Here is a 16,130-nt window from a genome sequence, read left to right as displayed (position 1 = left end):
TTGGAATAAGCCATCCAGAGAAGGTCATGGAGAAGAGAGTAGCAGCCACCTTCTGCCCTCAGAGAGCAGCCCCCAGGGTGTGTGGTGCCTGAACCTGAGGCCTACATTTGCATCTGGGGACTGTCCCCTGAATTGTTAGATGAAGAGGATAGTGATTCTGAGATGGATTTTCCAAAATCCACCCATCGATATGGCCCCCATTGAAGTAGTAAGGTAGTTTGCAAATCTATATCATCTGTTTCTCTGAGAAAAGAACCGACATGACCTGGTGCTTGAGATGGTACACCATTAGTGCCTTAACCTACAGCTGATTCTCAGGGCTTGAGAAGTACAGAATTAGGAACAGAAATTAAGCTGAAATCTGCCTATTCAGTGTGTCTTCCCCCACAAGTTTCTGTGATGAATGCAGAGACCCCCTCAGGAAAAATTATCTGAGGTAAAGGAAGTGGGAACTGACAGTGTCCGTAGGACAGGAAGGTTTTTAAAATCTGTTGTTATGTTTTCCTATGATGATCCCAGTGTACCTACAGATGTACAACTTGTTACTTCCTCATAAAAACACCAGAGTTCAATGGGGAAATGCGGCTGCACCCTTAGGAAATATTAGTGCTATACCAGATTTCATAGTTCTGTAAATTAAATTCAGAGTAATGTAGTTTGTGAGTTTCATTTTCTTTCTCAGCTAAATGTTGTTTAGTTAGTAATCATCGCATGTGCTAGATAGACTGCAATGTTTTTAAGACTATAAATGAAGCCAGCAAGGGTGGAATAAGAATTGAAATAAAACATTTATTAAATCTAGGAAGTGACTAAGTAGCTACTTACAGTACTGTCTAGGTTTTTAAAATGAAGTCTGCTAGACCCCTGAGAATGTTCTTGGTTTATCATCAAATTAGTCTTTCCTAAATGCAGGCGGATCTTTACTGTCTCTTTCTGTTGCAGCATGTATTTAAATTGGAGCAAGAGGAATACATGAAGGAGCAAATCCCTTGGACGCTCATAGATTTTTATGACAACCAGCCATGCATAGACCTTATAGAAGCTAAGCTGGGTATTTTGGACTTGCTGGATGAAGAATGTAAGGTAAACAGAGCAAAACATCTGATTGATGATCAGCGGTGAAAGCAGGTGGCCGTAGCTGTCTAAGTACAGCAGTGCAACCCTACGTGATAAACTTTAAATGCTTTTTAAAAATTCTGCGTTTCTAGTTGATGTAATTCTCTGTTAGCTGAGTAGAGCTGTGGATCCAGCATTGGCCGTCCACCAGTGGGATGGAAACTACTGGCAAATTGGATTTCCTTTCTCCTCTGGAGCAGATTTGGGGGGCACGCAGGGGACTTTGGGTAAGGAGGGGGCCGGGAGTATAGCAAGCGGAAGCAATATTGGATTTAACCCTGTAGCAGGGTCTTGTTACTGTCTTACTACTTCCCTCCATTTGGATTAATGACCCACATTTATATTATTTATTTGTTTAAAATATCTATGCCCACTGGGGGGAGGGGCTTAAGAACTACCTCTGGGGAGAAGCAAGAGGGTGCAGGGAGTGGCACCCCTTCTCAACTTGAATCTATGGGTCTGGAATTCCAGGGAAGAAGAGTTTTGATCAATAATTCCCAAGAGAACGTCTGCCACATCCTTGCTGTGCCCCCTTGCTGCTGAAATGTTCTGGTAACTCTACTCTGATTCAGCCCCAAAGGCATTTTGATAGTCCTTCAGATATAGTAGAAATTTCTGATAATATCGTCAGAATCATATTTCCCAGCAAATTGTCTCAAGTGGAGATACCACTTTTTTTTGTGATTCAAACAAAAAATGTTTTGAAACAGCTTTTGGCTATACTGCTGCTCCTTTAAAATCAATGATTATTTTACCATTGACTATGATAGAAGCAGAGAAACACCCTTTGTGTTTTGGCAGTAGACGTGGGGGGTGGGGGGAGAACAGCCTTTGTTTCAGCAAGGCTGAATAAATTAACTTGTAATGCATTGTAATAAATTCTGGAAAAAATGTTACTGCTATATTCTTTTCAGATCTTTGCAATGTAACAATATCTGATTAACCAAAGATAGCATATCTTGATGATGCAGTGAAATTATATGGAAATAAACTTTTAACATTTGCTTTTATTGAATACAACATTTAAATAGAAAACGAGAGGCCTTTGAATGTTGTTTTGAGGTGTGTGAGGTTATGAAACTAAGAGCAAATGGTTGTTGCTGAAAGATGTGTTTTCCACACCTGTGTATTTCTGCTTTAGGTAGTTTGGACATTTTATGCGTTTAAACCTGGAAAGGCTATTGTTGTTTACTGCATAAGCTGAGCTTACTTAATTCAGTAGAAGAGAAGATTCAACCAAGATAGATCAATTTTGCACTTAATTTCTGCATAAATGTTTATTTACCATTTTATTATGCACCAGTGACCTCAGTGTAAAAAGTTACAATGCCTAAAAAAAGTTGTAAAATACAAATGATCTAATGGGTAAATATAAAACTAAAAAGGCCCAAAGTGTTTATCCTTAAGCCACTAAAAGCCTGACCAATAAAAATGTCCCAGTTTGCCATCGGACGTGCTTACATATTCGGCATGTTGGTGGAGACTGTAGCTCAATAGTAGGTGGAATGTTTTGATGAGGTCTCAGGTTCAAGTCCTGGCTGCCTCCAGCATCATGGCTGGGACAGACATCTGACTGAGGTGAAATCCCTACATGGGTATGACTCTCGCTGTGTAGAGCCTTTGTGCTGTGGGGCAGCAGAATTGTGTGCTCCTGCCAGCCTGCCTGAGGTTCACATTTTCGCATCACATTCGAACCACATGATCCTTACTCCTGAAAACCGGGAGGATAGAGATCGCAACTGATTGTCCCATGATTGAGCTGGTCTCTGTGCATAGCACCTGGTTTCAACATGTGGATATCAGACAGGCCTGGTGGTAGGCTGGGTTCACACAATTCTCTCTCACACCACACCCACCATCATTCATAGGATCTATCCTGTTAAACCCTCGATATTTGAGGGAGTGCCTCTCCCTATATATGCCTGTCGGAGAACTGAGATCTGTTGGAGGGGCCCTACTCTGTGTCCCAACAGTACGAGACATACACTATGGTGGGATGTGGGAGAGGGCCTTCTCTGCTGTGGCACCCCGGTTGTGGAATGCCCCCCCATTGGAGGCCTGAGTGGCGCAGACATTGGTCTCGTTTCAGTGCCAAGTAAAAACGTGGCTTTTTAGCAAAGCCTTTGAGGGCTAAATGCATTCCCTAGCACATTGTTTCAACTGTTTTAGATTTTAACTGGTTTTAGCTTGTTTAATAGTTTAATATGTTTTTAGGTGTTTAAATTATTTATTGTTTTATACTGTTTACATTGATTTTATTTGTATGCTGGCCTGAGATCTTAATGATATAGGGCGGGATAGAAATGTTTTAAATAAATAAATAAACCTGCTTCTGCATAGAACTGAAAGTACGCTGCCAATTAGTGGTGAGGTACATGGACTGCTGGTCACACTAAAGGTGGCTTCATGTGCTGTATTTTGTGTTATGTACAAAATACTTACATACCTCATGAGTTGTGAAAGGTGCACATGTACATAAACTTCTGCTTTTCCCATTAAAGTTCACAACACTGGTGACCTGGGCGGGAGGTGAGGGTGTAGTGGCTTACACATACATATTCCCTTCACATTTCATCCGGTGTGCATGTATTTTGTCCATGGATAAATTTGAGAGAAACCTATATTAGATCATCTTATCACTGCCACATAATGCATTGACAATGCAAATCCTCATTCAGAACTGCTTTAACACTTAGTAAAGTCAGGTAAAGTTTGTGAGTTTTTATGAAGTATCCACATGTTTCTGTGTTAACACCTCTCCTTTTTCATCCTTTTCAAAAAGGTCCCAAAGGGAGCAGACGAGAATTGGGCTCAGAAACTGTATGATCGCCATGGCAGCAGCCAACACTTCCAAAAGCCTCGCATGTCAAACACATCCTTCATTGTTGTGCATTTTGCAGATAAGGTAATGGGAGCTGGCTGAAGAGAGGGCTGTGTAGTAGGTGGCATCCCATGCGACTTCTTGAATGATGGATAGCGCCTGCCAGTGGCCTGACAAGGCCCTGTGTAACAGCTGTTGAATTCATTTATCTTCCTTTTGTCTCTGAAAGCTCAGGACAGGTGAAAGTTCAGGCTAGTTAGGAGTGAGTTGAAAACCTGCATTTAGGATGGGATGGGAGGAGAACTTTAGCTTCCTTCCTTTCATTGTAACATGGTGATAGCCACAGTGGTATACTGGATAGATAGTGATTGACTTAAACCAAGAAATCGGATTGGCACCTTACTTCTCTGGCCCTGCTCCTGTGTTTTTAATAGCAGCTTGACACATAGGCTTCAGCGGCCTATCTTTCTTAGAAGTGATGCTTAATTCGTGCCAGACTTCTGTTAAAGAGACACAGGAGTAGGACTGGAAGAGTACTGGCAACCCTACCAAGACATCTTGGCTCTAAATTTCCACTAAGCACTGAAGGTCTCAGCCTTGTGTATCTTGTCATCTTCCTCTGACTCTCTTGTGACCACTGCAAATTATAAGAACCAGCTCTCCAGGAACGATCTGTGAGGTTGGATGGAGGAAACTGCACACATGGTCTCTCTTCCAAAATAGTGCCAAGTCACCCTCAGTTAAATGAGCAGTGGCTTGATGGATAAGGAAAGAGAGACAGGCAAAAGTGTAGTTATTCATTGGGTGAGGCCAGCCACTCTGGTTCTCTGAGACAGATTCCTGGCAATGCCATATTTGTGTTGGTTGATTGACTGATTGGATCAATGGGTACAAATCGGAAACAAGGATGATAGCTTTTCTTAGCAGCTGTGTTCAAAAACTTGTTGTTTAAAATGACTCTCATTTTGGGGGGTCAGCCAACGTGGCCTTTTTAAGGTCCTTTTGAGCTTTATCTTCTATGGCTCAGACCGCACATGATGGCAGTGGATCTGTTTAATTCCAGCTCGGAGAACTGAGTAACAGAGGTGTACAGGTGTGTGTGTGTGTGTGTGTGTGTGTGTGTGTGTGTGTGTGTTTGGGGGTGGTCTCAACCTTCTCACACCTATGGCTTACCTCCCATACCCTGCCTTCCTCCCTGTGTTTTTCTTTACTCTTCCAAGCTCTGATATTGGAAGTGAGAATGGCTGGAAGAGAAAAGTTCATGGGGAAGGGGAGTCAGTAGCAGGTATGTGGAGTTCATCTCCCTTCATCTGTGTGCCCATTTTGCTCCCAAAACATGGACTTCCACTGCCCTTTTTCTACATTATCAGGGCACACCCAGGTTTGAGGAAATGGGTCTGCTGTTGTTGCAAGCTTGAACCTTTTAAGTCATTGGAGAAGGGCTCTGGAATTATTGCTGGGAAGGAGTGAATGTGAAAAATGTAACGTGGAATGACAATGAAAATCTGTGTGTGTTTTGTCAGGAAAGATCCTTGAGCAAAAGGCTCAGGTCCCGCTGACAAGTCTTTTACAAGCTCTCCTTATTATTGCTTAGACAATGAGAGTAAAGTAATACATTGTGTGTCAATTCTGGGAGATGTTTCTACCCTGAGAGTTTTAGAGGATGAAGGTTTGCAATCTATTTCATGATCTTAAGCCTTGCTTCTTAAAACCTAGTTCTAACAGATAATGCTCAGAGCAAATAAGTATATTTTATGTACCTGCATTTAACATAGGTATTTATGTGTGTTGTTTAAAAAGGCAATCAAAAGCAATTTCCAGAGAAGCCTCCAGGAATCCTGTTATGCTTCTTCTTTACCAAATGTTGTCGCTTCTTCTAATCAACTCGTGGTTATCCTGAATGTTTTCTTGCTCAGGTCTTGCTTTGTTGCTGCCAACCTGAGAAAGAATTGTGTACTTTCCTCACTTCAAATGCAATTTCTTCTATATGCTTTGCAGGGGTGAGGCATAGGAATAGCCAGAATTATTTGTGAAACAAGGAATAACAAATCCACTGTAAAAAAAAATTTCTAGATAAGCTATTCCCATCCTTTTACCTTAAACTAAAGTGCTTAGCTATTTGGGGAATGCGGATGTTTGCCCTCAAAGTTTACTTGTCATAAGAACTTCAGAGGTTTCAGGAGCATGTATAGCTTAATTCAAAAACCTTTGGCTCTATGCAGCTCTCAGGACACATTCATGCATTCTGTAGGTTCATATTAAAATCTCAGCTTTTATTTAGAAGTTTCTAGTTTTCATAATCACTAAGATACTGGAAAAAGAGGCAAGTAAAAAGATGCTCCAATTCCATAGTTTTTTCCCCCCAGCAACTCAGTTTGTTGGAAGTCAAGGACTAGTAATTTAAACGTGGGCATAGATCCTAATTTAGGGTGCCAACAAAAATAATACATACATACGTGTGTGTGTGTGTGTGTGTGTGTGTGTAAGAAGAGTAATTATAGCAGCTATATATATTGTCCCTGTGTGTGAAGAATGTCTCATTTTATTTATTTGATTGATAAGCTACCTTTTAGGGTTAACCCTCCCAAGATGGTGTACAACAGAATGTAAAAACCACAAAACATAATAAAACAATGATAAAAACAGACATTAAAGCCAAGTAGCACCATGTATACAATAGTCCCAGTAGAGCCCTAACTCAATTATAGAACAAGGTAAAGAGGAAAGTCTTCAGGGCTTGCTTGAAGGCCTGTAATGATGGGTCTTGGATATATTTCTTAGGATAATTTGTGTTCAGGGTTTTAACTCCCTCCCCACTTTGCTCTGTAATCTGTCCTAGGTGGAGTATGAGTGTTACGGATTTCTGGAGAAAAACCAAGATACTGTGCATGAAGAACAGATCAATATACTGAAGGCCAGCAAGGTAAAATCTGAGATATCCGGGTGGGGATGGGGGAGGGCAGGAATAGACTAAAAACTGGTTTTCTAGCATATTACGCATTACCACTGCTTAACTTCCCCCTCTTCCTTCTCATCCTTAATGGTTCACTTAAGGTTGAACTATGGAAAAGAACACTTCATCTTGGTTTGTCTAACACAGTGCGAAGTTCCATCTCCGTAACACAATCTTTTGATAACATTTGGAAGAAGAGTCCTCATGGCAGTGGGGACGTCTGGGAGAAGTTACAGTGGCTGGTCTTAGCAAAAGAGAACCAAAGGAAATTAATTAATCTCCTGGTGGTTGCTTTTGCATTTGCTCAACAAATGTGTTGAGCCCTCATTTGTTGTTAATCTTTCTCGCAAAACTTTTCTTATGTAGACACAGGTGGGAGACTGACTCACTAGACTCCCCTGGTTTCAGGAATAAGTAATATGAGAATTGGCCCTAAACATGTACATGAATGATGTGCACCTGTACGACATCCAAAGCAGCCATGGGCGAATCAGCCTGTTTCTGATCTGTGTCACTTTCACATGTGTCGGTTTGTTTTTTATCCCACTTTTCTGCTGAGAGCACCCAAGCTGGCTAACAGCAAACAAATAAAAACAATAGACTGCTAGACTCTTAATGCCATCATCTTCTGCATCACTTGATGACGTGTGGCTGAATTGATTCAATTGAAAAGCACTGTGCTTCAACTGATATGGCTTATGCACACATATGAGCATTCACTACTTGATGCCAGTACTCTGTGACAGTACTCTTTTGTGTTTCAGTTTTTCCTGTAATGATCCTGGTATAAATCTTTGCATATTTCCCATATAATTCCATGTCTTCCTGGATCTATAGACTCTAGTTTTTGCAGTGTTTCTGAAGAAGAAATAACAACAACAACAATTGATGTAATATAATTATTACATTTACATCCTGCCTTTTTTCCTCTTGCAAGGAACCCAAGTAGGCTTACATAGTCCTCCTCTCCATTTTAGCCTCACAACAACCCTGTGAGGTATGTTAGCCTGAGAATCAGCGACTGGCTCAGAGTCGCCCAGTGAGCTTCATGGCTGAATGGGGACTAGAACCCAGAACTCCTGCGTCCTGACCCAACACTCTAACCACTACACCACACATGCTGAATTTATATAATTGCACCCTTTCTTAATACACATACATCCACCCATAAGCAGGGCCACCCTACCATTAGGCAGAATGAGGTGGTGGCCTCAGGCAGCAGATGCTGGTGGTGGGAGGGAGAGGCAGTCATGGCAGCCCCCTGACTGTCTCTCTCTGTTGGAGGACAGAGCTGTGTGTTGCAGGTAACCTGCTGCCTTCTGGGGAGGTGTAGGAGGATGCCCCGTCACCAGTGTTGAAGTCAGGTTCAGCTGCCAGTCCAGTCAGCTTCTTTAGGTGGAATTGCAGGAGTGAGGAGGGCACTATCTTGCCTTCCGCCTCAGGCAAGAAACGTTTTGGGCCAGCTCTGTCCTGTTTCTGTGTTAATCTGTTCATTTTTTAAAATCTCATGAACATTTGAATAGTGGAATAATTTTAAGAAACAATAGACCGAATATTTCCTCTCAGAATATACATTTTAAACCTGTTATGATGTATGTATTTTTGAGTCAAAAATATTGTAACGTTCAGGACACATGAAAGCTGGTGGATACCTAAGTTCCAATTTACAGGTTAGTCTGGGAAGTACAAGTCCATTCATCTCGGAATTTGCAACAATGAGATTCCTCAAGCATTCTTAACCCCAACAGAGCCAGTGATATATTGCTTCAACTCAAGCTCTCTGAGGCCTTGTACAATCATGTATAGCAGGGGTGGGGAATTGCAGCCCTCCAGATGTTGTTAGGACTAAGACTCCCATCATCCCTGACTATTGGCCATGCTGGCTGGGACTGATGGGAGTTTGAGTGGGCTATAGGTTCCCCACCCAAGATGGATAGAATGGTATTGTAGTATACCTTGGTTGCCTGCTATACACACATTCATCTTCCTGCACCTGTGCCGTCGGTGAACAAAGTGGTTTGCAGGTTCTAATTGTGTTTCCTGCTGTACCTCAACAAATCTATTCCAATTGCCAGAAGGTAACAAAGGTCAATTACATAGGTGTATATGCAGTGTTACAAGGGCCTCATAGCTAATGACCCATCGCATTACAGGAGCCAAGTAACACTTCCTTTTCCTTTCCTCATCCTTCCAGTTGTCTTCATCTGATTTTTTTTAAAACCTCTTTATCTTCAACTTGTAAATGACTATTCCAGATAAACAAAGTATTTGTCTGAATATATAACCAACTGAGATGACTGAATTAATACACAGTTTTCATTTATATATTAGATGAGTACAGAAGGTAACACACTTAATTTGATTTTAATTGGGGAGAACATAAACATTTCTTGGGAGGTTCAGCTTTTAGGTTTCTGGAGATGTTTCGCATTATTAAGACCAGATAGATATTAATATAACTATGATTTGGTTGTACGGATGGGTAAGAAGAGCTTCCTGTGTTTGGAAACATTCAAATATTATATTTTGAAAAAGGGGATAGGGGAAGATGAGCAGAAGATACAAATACAGAATTTAGAGTGGAAGAAGGCAAAGAAAGCCAGTCTTCTCCAAAAGATTTCAGCATGCCCTTTCCCCTATGGAACCCTTCTCAGTTGCAAGCTGATGAACTGATGATCAGTTGCAAGCTGATGAACCACGTGATAGCTGCTAAACAAACATACTGCACGAAGCATACATACTGCACATATGCGGCCATTGCTAAGTGGTTAGCCCAGCGTTACTAATTATTTGCAGTGGAGTAGCAGCACTGGTGAGACTAGCGGCAGTATCCAACGGTGTCATTCCGTTAGTGCAAATGACATTGTGCTAGCAGAAACTAGGTTCTAGACTACATGCAAGAGGAGAACCCAGCTGAAGTGATGTTTGCACAAGCATGATTGCGGAAGCAGTTCTGCATTATGCCTTTGCAAGCCGTTGTACAACCCCTTGCCCGTAAGTCTTGTGCAACGCGTTTGTGCGAAACTCTTCTGCAATCCATTGTGCAAGTGCTTGCACAACCAATTGTGCAAGTATAATGGGCAACTGCTTGCACAACAGAAAGATTCAGCGGAGCTCCGCTAGCCCTGTTTGAGTTTGCGGAAATACCTTGTTGGATACTACTCTAGGTGTTTTGGGTAGCTAGAAGGTATATCTATCTGCCTTTCCACATGACTACAGCTGCTACTGCATAGTTCCCTTCCGCCTGTTCCCATCTGTTCCCCCAAATTAGTGAAGGATTACCTCCCCCCCATCCCCCCCAAACCTACCATACACATTTGTAGAAAAAACACCTAGAAGTCTTTAATTTTTTTTAATCAGGCATCCTGGCAGCACAGCAGGGCAGACCTCTGACAGTGCAAAAGCCGGGTAGAATGTTTCATTGGCCCTTGTCAATTTCCTATTAGTTACTTGCCATTTCTAATAAGGATAAAAACTGCAGTCTTCCTGCAACCTTTGTGTTGGCATTGCACTTTTTAATTTTGTTTCTGAGCAGTGCGTAAAGCCTTCTTGGCTATAATTAGAATTAAGCAGTCTTGTGCACGCACACACAAAACTGTGAAGCTCAGCAGTTCCATACAAGCTTGCCACTGAACACTAGAGTGAGCCACAGACAACGCTGAGCTCCTTTCCTGTTGTAAATAGATTTTATTTTTACAGAGTAGCCCAGTTTAAGTCCCTAATGCTTATTCCCCAGAGGTGTGTGTTCACCTCTTTCCCTCTTGTCAGGAACTTGTTTATCTCTCGGTGGTTGTTTTACCAGGAGAAACTCGAGGGTATAAGTCCTATGAGAACTCCTGGGAAATCAACCAGGGTGGGAGGAGGTGGCAGCAGCAGGAACAGCAAGAGGCTTTCTCCAAAGAGATTGGGACACAGACCAGACTGCAAGGAGCAGATAACACAGTTTAAATGGCAGGTTATTTTCTCTACATTGTTGGGATTCAGGTGTGGTGGAAAGGAGGAGCAGGGAGAAGAAGCAAGCGGATAAAAAGAGGCCATGGCTCAACAAGGAACACAAAAATGTGTTCGTGATATTCTGAGCGAGCTTCTATTTTGGTTGTGGCATATGAGTTCAACAAAAGCTTTCTGCAATCTGGGGGATTCAGTGTGAGACATCCCTAGTTGGACAGATTATTATTACTGTGGACCATAGTGAGTAGCTTCCTCCTTAATGCTACTGTGGCTCTAGGCCACATCCTGCTTCTGTAGCTACATAACCGTACAAATAAAGAAGAGGGGAAGCTGTCCTGAAGGGGGATAGCCCTGCCTGCAGGTAAAGAAGTCTCTTTGCTCCTTTAAAGAATCAAATAACAAAGTGGGAGATATTTGCTCTGTTGCTGGAGAGGAAAGGAGGAGGGTCACACTTGTTTTAAAGGGCTATAATCCTAAACACGCTTATTAGAAAGTAAGTCTCATTGGACCCAGTGACACTTACGTCTAATTAAAATACATAGGATTGTGCTATAAATCACTGTTGTGACAATGGCTGCATTCAGATGTAATGTAATGTATGGTTTAGCGCTAGGTGAATGAGCCTTGGATTTATGAGCTCTCCCCTTCCTTCTCCAGCCTGGCCATGAAGAGAAGGTAGGAAGCTTTTGATACCATTTTACTAACCACAGTTTGTGTTATGTGCAAATCTTGACAAACTGTGGTTAGTCTTAACTACAGTTTGAAGTTGGCTTCTTTCCCTAAACCAGGGGTCAGCAACTTATGGCCCTCCAGATGATGTTGGACTGCAACTCCCATCAGCTCTGGCCAGCATAGCCAATGGCAAGGGATAATGGGAGCTGCAGGCCAACAATATCTAGAGGGCCACAAATTGCCCACCCCGCCCATGGTTTCTGATCCTGGTTTGTTTTCCTAAGCCATAGTTAAGGCCAGCCTTCCTCAAACTGGTGCCCCTAGATGTTTCGAATGGCAGCTCTTCGGATTTCTGACCATTGGCCATGCTGGCAGGTGCTGGTGGAATTTCAGTCCAAAACATATGAAGGGCACCAGCTGGGGAAGGTTGGTTAAGACTAACCACAGTTCCAGGTTCACACATAACAAACCACAGTTAGCTGAAAATGAAAGCAAAAGCTTCTGATCCCTTCCTTGTGGCTGGGCTGGAGGAGGAGAGGGAAGGAAGGAGCACATAAGCTCATGTGCAGAAGGCTAAACCATAATTTAGCATTACGTCTGAATCTAGTCAGTGTTGTCAAGTGCTGGACAACTGCGAGGAAACAGGCAGCCTTGTGCTATTTTTGCAAGTCACATAAACATTAAGGTGAATAAGCATTTTTCTTTACTTAAAAATAAAACAAAATAATGCTTTTAATTCATTTAAGCCAATCTTCTATGGACTGGATGCTGCCTCCGTACCTGACATAATGATTGGTTTATTTATTTAATTAGAGCATTTTTACCCCACTCTTCAGCTGAAAAAGCTCCTGGAGTGGCTTACAAAGGTTAATATTAAGACAGTCCCTGCCCTCAGGCTTACAACCTAAAAGACATGACACAAAAGGAAAAGGGATTGGGAGGGAGCAGCGGAAAGGAAGAAATCCATCACTGACTGATGAATTGGGCAAGGTTGGTCTCCCCTTTGCCATGATGCTCTTCCTGGGAGGCAGGAGATGCAGGGTCCCAGTGGCCCTTGGTTCTCTGGCCGATGGATGAGGCCAGAGTCCGCAGTGCCAGGGAACTGTCAGTTGGAGCTGCATGTTCTTTCTAAGATGGAGGGGTGGAGCAAGCTCCCAGCAGCTCTTCCCTCTCTGTCTGATGTATAGGACCAGGTTGGTTTCCTCCTTGTGACGATGTGCTTCCCAGGAGGCAGGAGGTGCAGCCTCCCAGTTGCCCTTGGTTCTCTGGCCAATGAACTGTTAGTAACCAGTTCCCTGTCCTCTCTTAGAATCATAGAATCATAGAATAGTAGGGTTGGAAGGGGCCTACAAGGCCATCGAGTCCAACCCCCTGCTCAGTGCAGGAATCCAAGTCAGAGCATCCCTGACAAATGGCTGTCCAGCCTCGTCTTGAACGCCTCCAGTGTGGGAGAGCCCACCACCTCCCCAGGTAATCGGTTGCATTGTCGTATTGCTCTTACAGTCAGGAAGTTTTTCCTGATGTTCAGCCGGAATCTGGCTTCCTGTAACTTGAGCCCATTATTCCGTGTCCTGCACTCTGGGATGATCAAGAAGAGATCCTGGCCTTCTTCTCTGTGACAGCCTTTCAAATACTTGAAGAGTGCTATCATATCTCCCCTCAGTCTTCTCTTCTCAAGGCTAAACATGCCCAGTTCTTTCAGTCTCTCTTCATAGGGCTTTGTTTCCAGTCCCCTGATCATCTTTGTTGCCCTCCTCTGAACCCTCTCCAGTTTGTCTGCATCCTTCTTAAAGTGTGGTGCCCAGAACTGGACACAGTACTCCAGATGAGGCCTAACCAGTGCTGAGTAGAGGGGAACTAGTACTTCCTGGGATTTGGAAGCGATGCTTGTATGAATGCAGCCCAAAATAGCATTTGCCTTTTTTGCAGCCACATGACATTGTTGGCTCATATTCAGCTTGTGATCGACAACAATTCCAAGATCCTTCTCGCTTGTAGTGTTGTTGAGCCACGTATCCCCCATCTTGTAACTGTGCATTTGGTTTCTTTTTCCTAGGTGCAGAACTTGGCATTTATCCCTCTTCAATGTCATTCTGTTGTTTTCTGCCCAGTGCTCCAGTCTATCCAGATCACTTTGAATTTTGTTTCTGTCTTCCAAAGTATTAGCTATCCCTCCCAATTTTGTGTCATCTGCAAATTTGATCAGCATTCCCTGCACCTCCTCCTCCAAGTCATTAATACAAATGTTGAAGAGCACTGGGCCCAGGACTGAGCCCTGCGGTACCCCACTCGTTACCTCTCCCCAGTTTGAGAAGGTCCCATTGATAAGCACTTTTTGAGTCCGATTCTTTGGCAACTGTGGATCCACCGGATCATTGTTTCATCTAGCCCACTTTGAGCTAGTTTGCTCATCAGGATATCATGGGGCACTTTGTCGAAAGCTTTGCTGAAGTCGAGGTATATGATGTCTACAGCATTCCCACGGTCTACAAGGGAGGTGACTTGATCAAAAAATGAGATCAGATTTGTCTGGCAGGACTTGTTTTTGACAAATCCATGTTGGCTTCGAGTAATCACAGCATTGTTGTCAAGGTGCTTCCAGATGGATTGCTTTATCATCTGCTCCAGAATTTTCCCTGGGATTGATGTCAGACTGACTGGTCTGTAGTTTCCAGGTTCCTCCTTTTTACCCTTTTTGAAGATAGGGACAACGTTAGCCCTCCTCCAGTCATCTGCACTTCCCCCGTCCTCCATGATTTCTCAAAGAGAATAGACAGCGGTTCTGAGAGTTCTTCTGCCAGTTCCTTTATGACTCTAGGATGCAGTTCATCTGGCCCTGGAGATTTGAACTCATTCAAAGTAATGAGGTGTTCCTTGACCATATGCCTGTCGATCTCAAGCTGCAATCCTGCCCCTTCAGCCTGTACTTCGCCTTGGCCAGTGGGGGCATAGAAAATTTCTTACTTCTCCTATAAGCAGGGCATTTAATGGGATTTCTTAACCAATCATCGTTAATTTACTGTGATTGCTTTATTCCAACTTTACTTAAATCCAATGAGCAGCTTTGGAGCATGGTTGCCTTGTATGACTTGTGCTAGGATCAACTTTCTATTCTCTGTTAATCAAGCCACTTCTTCCTATTATTTCATGTTCCTGCTTCCTGATGACCTTTCATGTTCAGATGAACAGTTATTTCCCCAATGTGCATTAACACTGAGAGTCGCTATGTGTTGGGAATGGAGTGCAATTTGTTCAACCAGTGCATGGTGGGTTTCCTACACATGGCAACTGGAAAAGACATAAAATCTTGATGTAAGCCTCTTGGTGGGTTCAGATGTAACAACAAGCCATAAGCAGAGTTTTACATGCCAACTTCAAACCATGGTTTCAGATTGTGGGTTGTTGGCCACAATCAAACCAGTTTGTTGTCTGTGGCAGGTTCTGTTGTATGAACAAGCCACAGTTAAGTGAAACAAGCTATAATTCAGTTAATGTTTGAAGTGCTGGACAATTGTTATGTTATGTACAAGTGCAACCCCTGTGTCTGAAATTACTTTGAAACTCTTTTGCAAACATTGTTCTGGCTTCATCTGGTCTTGTATACCAGTTGGCACATTTTCATATGGCTACTAGGCATAATGGCAATATATTACCTCCAGTATCAGGGTTCCCCTTTAACAAGGGTTTATAACCAGCTTAGTATGAGAGGGGAAGGTGGAATTTGTGCAGGAGAGACAAAGGCCAGGAAGAGTTGTGAGAAGGGAGCATGCAATTCCTCAACCTGCTCCCAATTTCTTAACCCTACCAGTCCAAATCCAAATACCACATATTTGGGATGGCTCAGAATTGACTGTACTGTTTCAGACTGCAGTTCTTTTGAATGCTTCCATATGGGAATCCCTGTAAGTAGAAAACTAGTATGTCAGAGAGAAGATTGGGCTAGATATTTTTTTTTAACTTGCAGTCTGTGTGTGTGTGTGTGTTAAAGAAAGAGAGCATTCAAAAATGGTATCCTCTACCTGCAGTCTGAAGAACACTTTATTCTATCATCTCATTCTGTTGCCTGTGTGGACCAGGTCAAAGTCTAGTTAGAAGAAGGCATCTTTACAGCTGAGATAGGGGCCTGCTGAGCTGAAAATCATATGACTGGCAGTCTTGAATCCTATGCCCAATTGGTATGCTGAGGGCCAAACCATGATTGGGAGGCTGTGGAGGCTGTGGCTTGTATTGCCTTGATTGTGAACTTCTAGAAAACATCTGACTATCCACTTCTGGGATACTGGATTAGACAGACCTTTGGCATGGTCCAGCAGAGCTCTGTTGCATCCTATTGCAAAGACTTGACCAGGAATACATCTGCTAAATACCTGACCCCTCTGCTCTTCATTCATGTAGCCTGTCCAGCCTCTGCCTTGGAGACTTTTCTTGTACCTGTCGCAACTACTTTCCTTTGGGCTGTTTGCCTGTCTCTGACCATTTGCTACACACTCCGTGCCATGGATCAAACCACGGGCTACCACTAGCCTTCCCAATACGCCCTTGCATCTGAGTAGAGGCGTAGACCCAATTCTGAAGCAATATATGGAGTCTCCACTACATGACCCTAAGCAAATATAA

General features: G+C 42.9%; 1 protein-coding gene across 1 annotated transcript in view; it reads left to right on the top strand.

Moving 5' to 3' along the window:
- Positions 1 to 16,130, top strand: part of MYO5B (myosin VB) — a 386,556-nt gene that overhangs the window by 225,961 nt on the left and 144,465 nt on the right. Inside the window, exons 12-14 of the mRNA XM_084832892.1 lie at positions 943 to 1,083; positions 3,899 to 4,021; positions 6,777 to 6,860. Of these exons, the coding sequence (XP_084689018.1) occupies positions 943 to 1,083; positions 3,899 to 4,021; positions 6,777 to 6,860 (348 nt within the window). The remainder of the gene's footprint in view (positions 1 to 942; positions 1,084 to 3,898; positions 4,022 to 6,776; positions 6,861 to 16,130) is intronic.

This window comes from Heloderma suspectum, chromosome 2 (genome assembly GCF_057233095.1).
Source record: "Heloderma suspectum isolate Gila_16-S chromosome 2, 16-S_ref, whole genome shotgun sequence".
NCBI classification, from domain to species: domain Eukaryota; kingdom Metazoa; phylum Chordata; class Lepidosauria; order Squamata; family Helodermatidae; genus Heloderma; species Heloderma suspectum.
The sequence above is the reverse complement of the archived record's forward strand: the minus strand, read 5'-3'. Positions and strand labels throughout refer to the sequence as shown.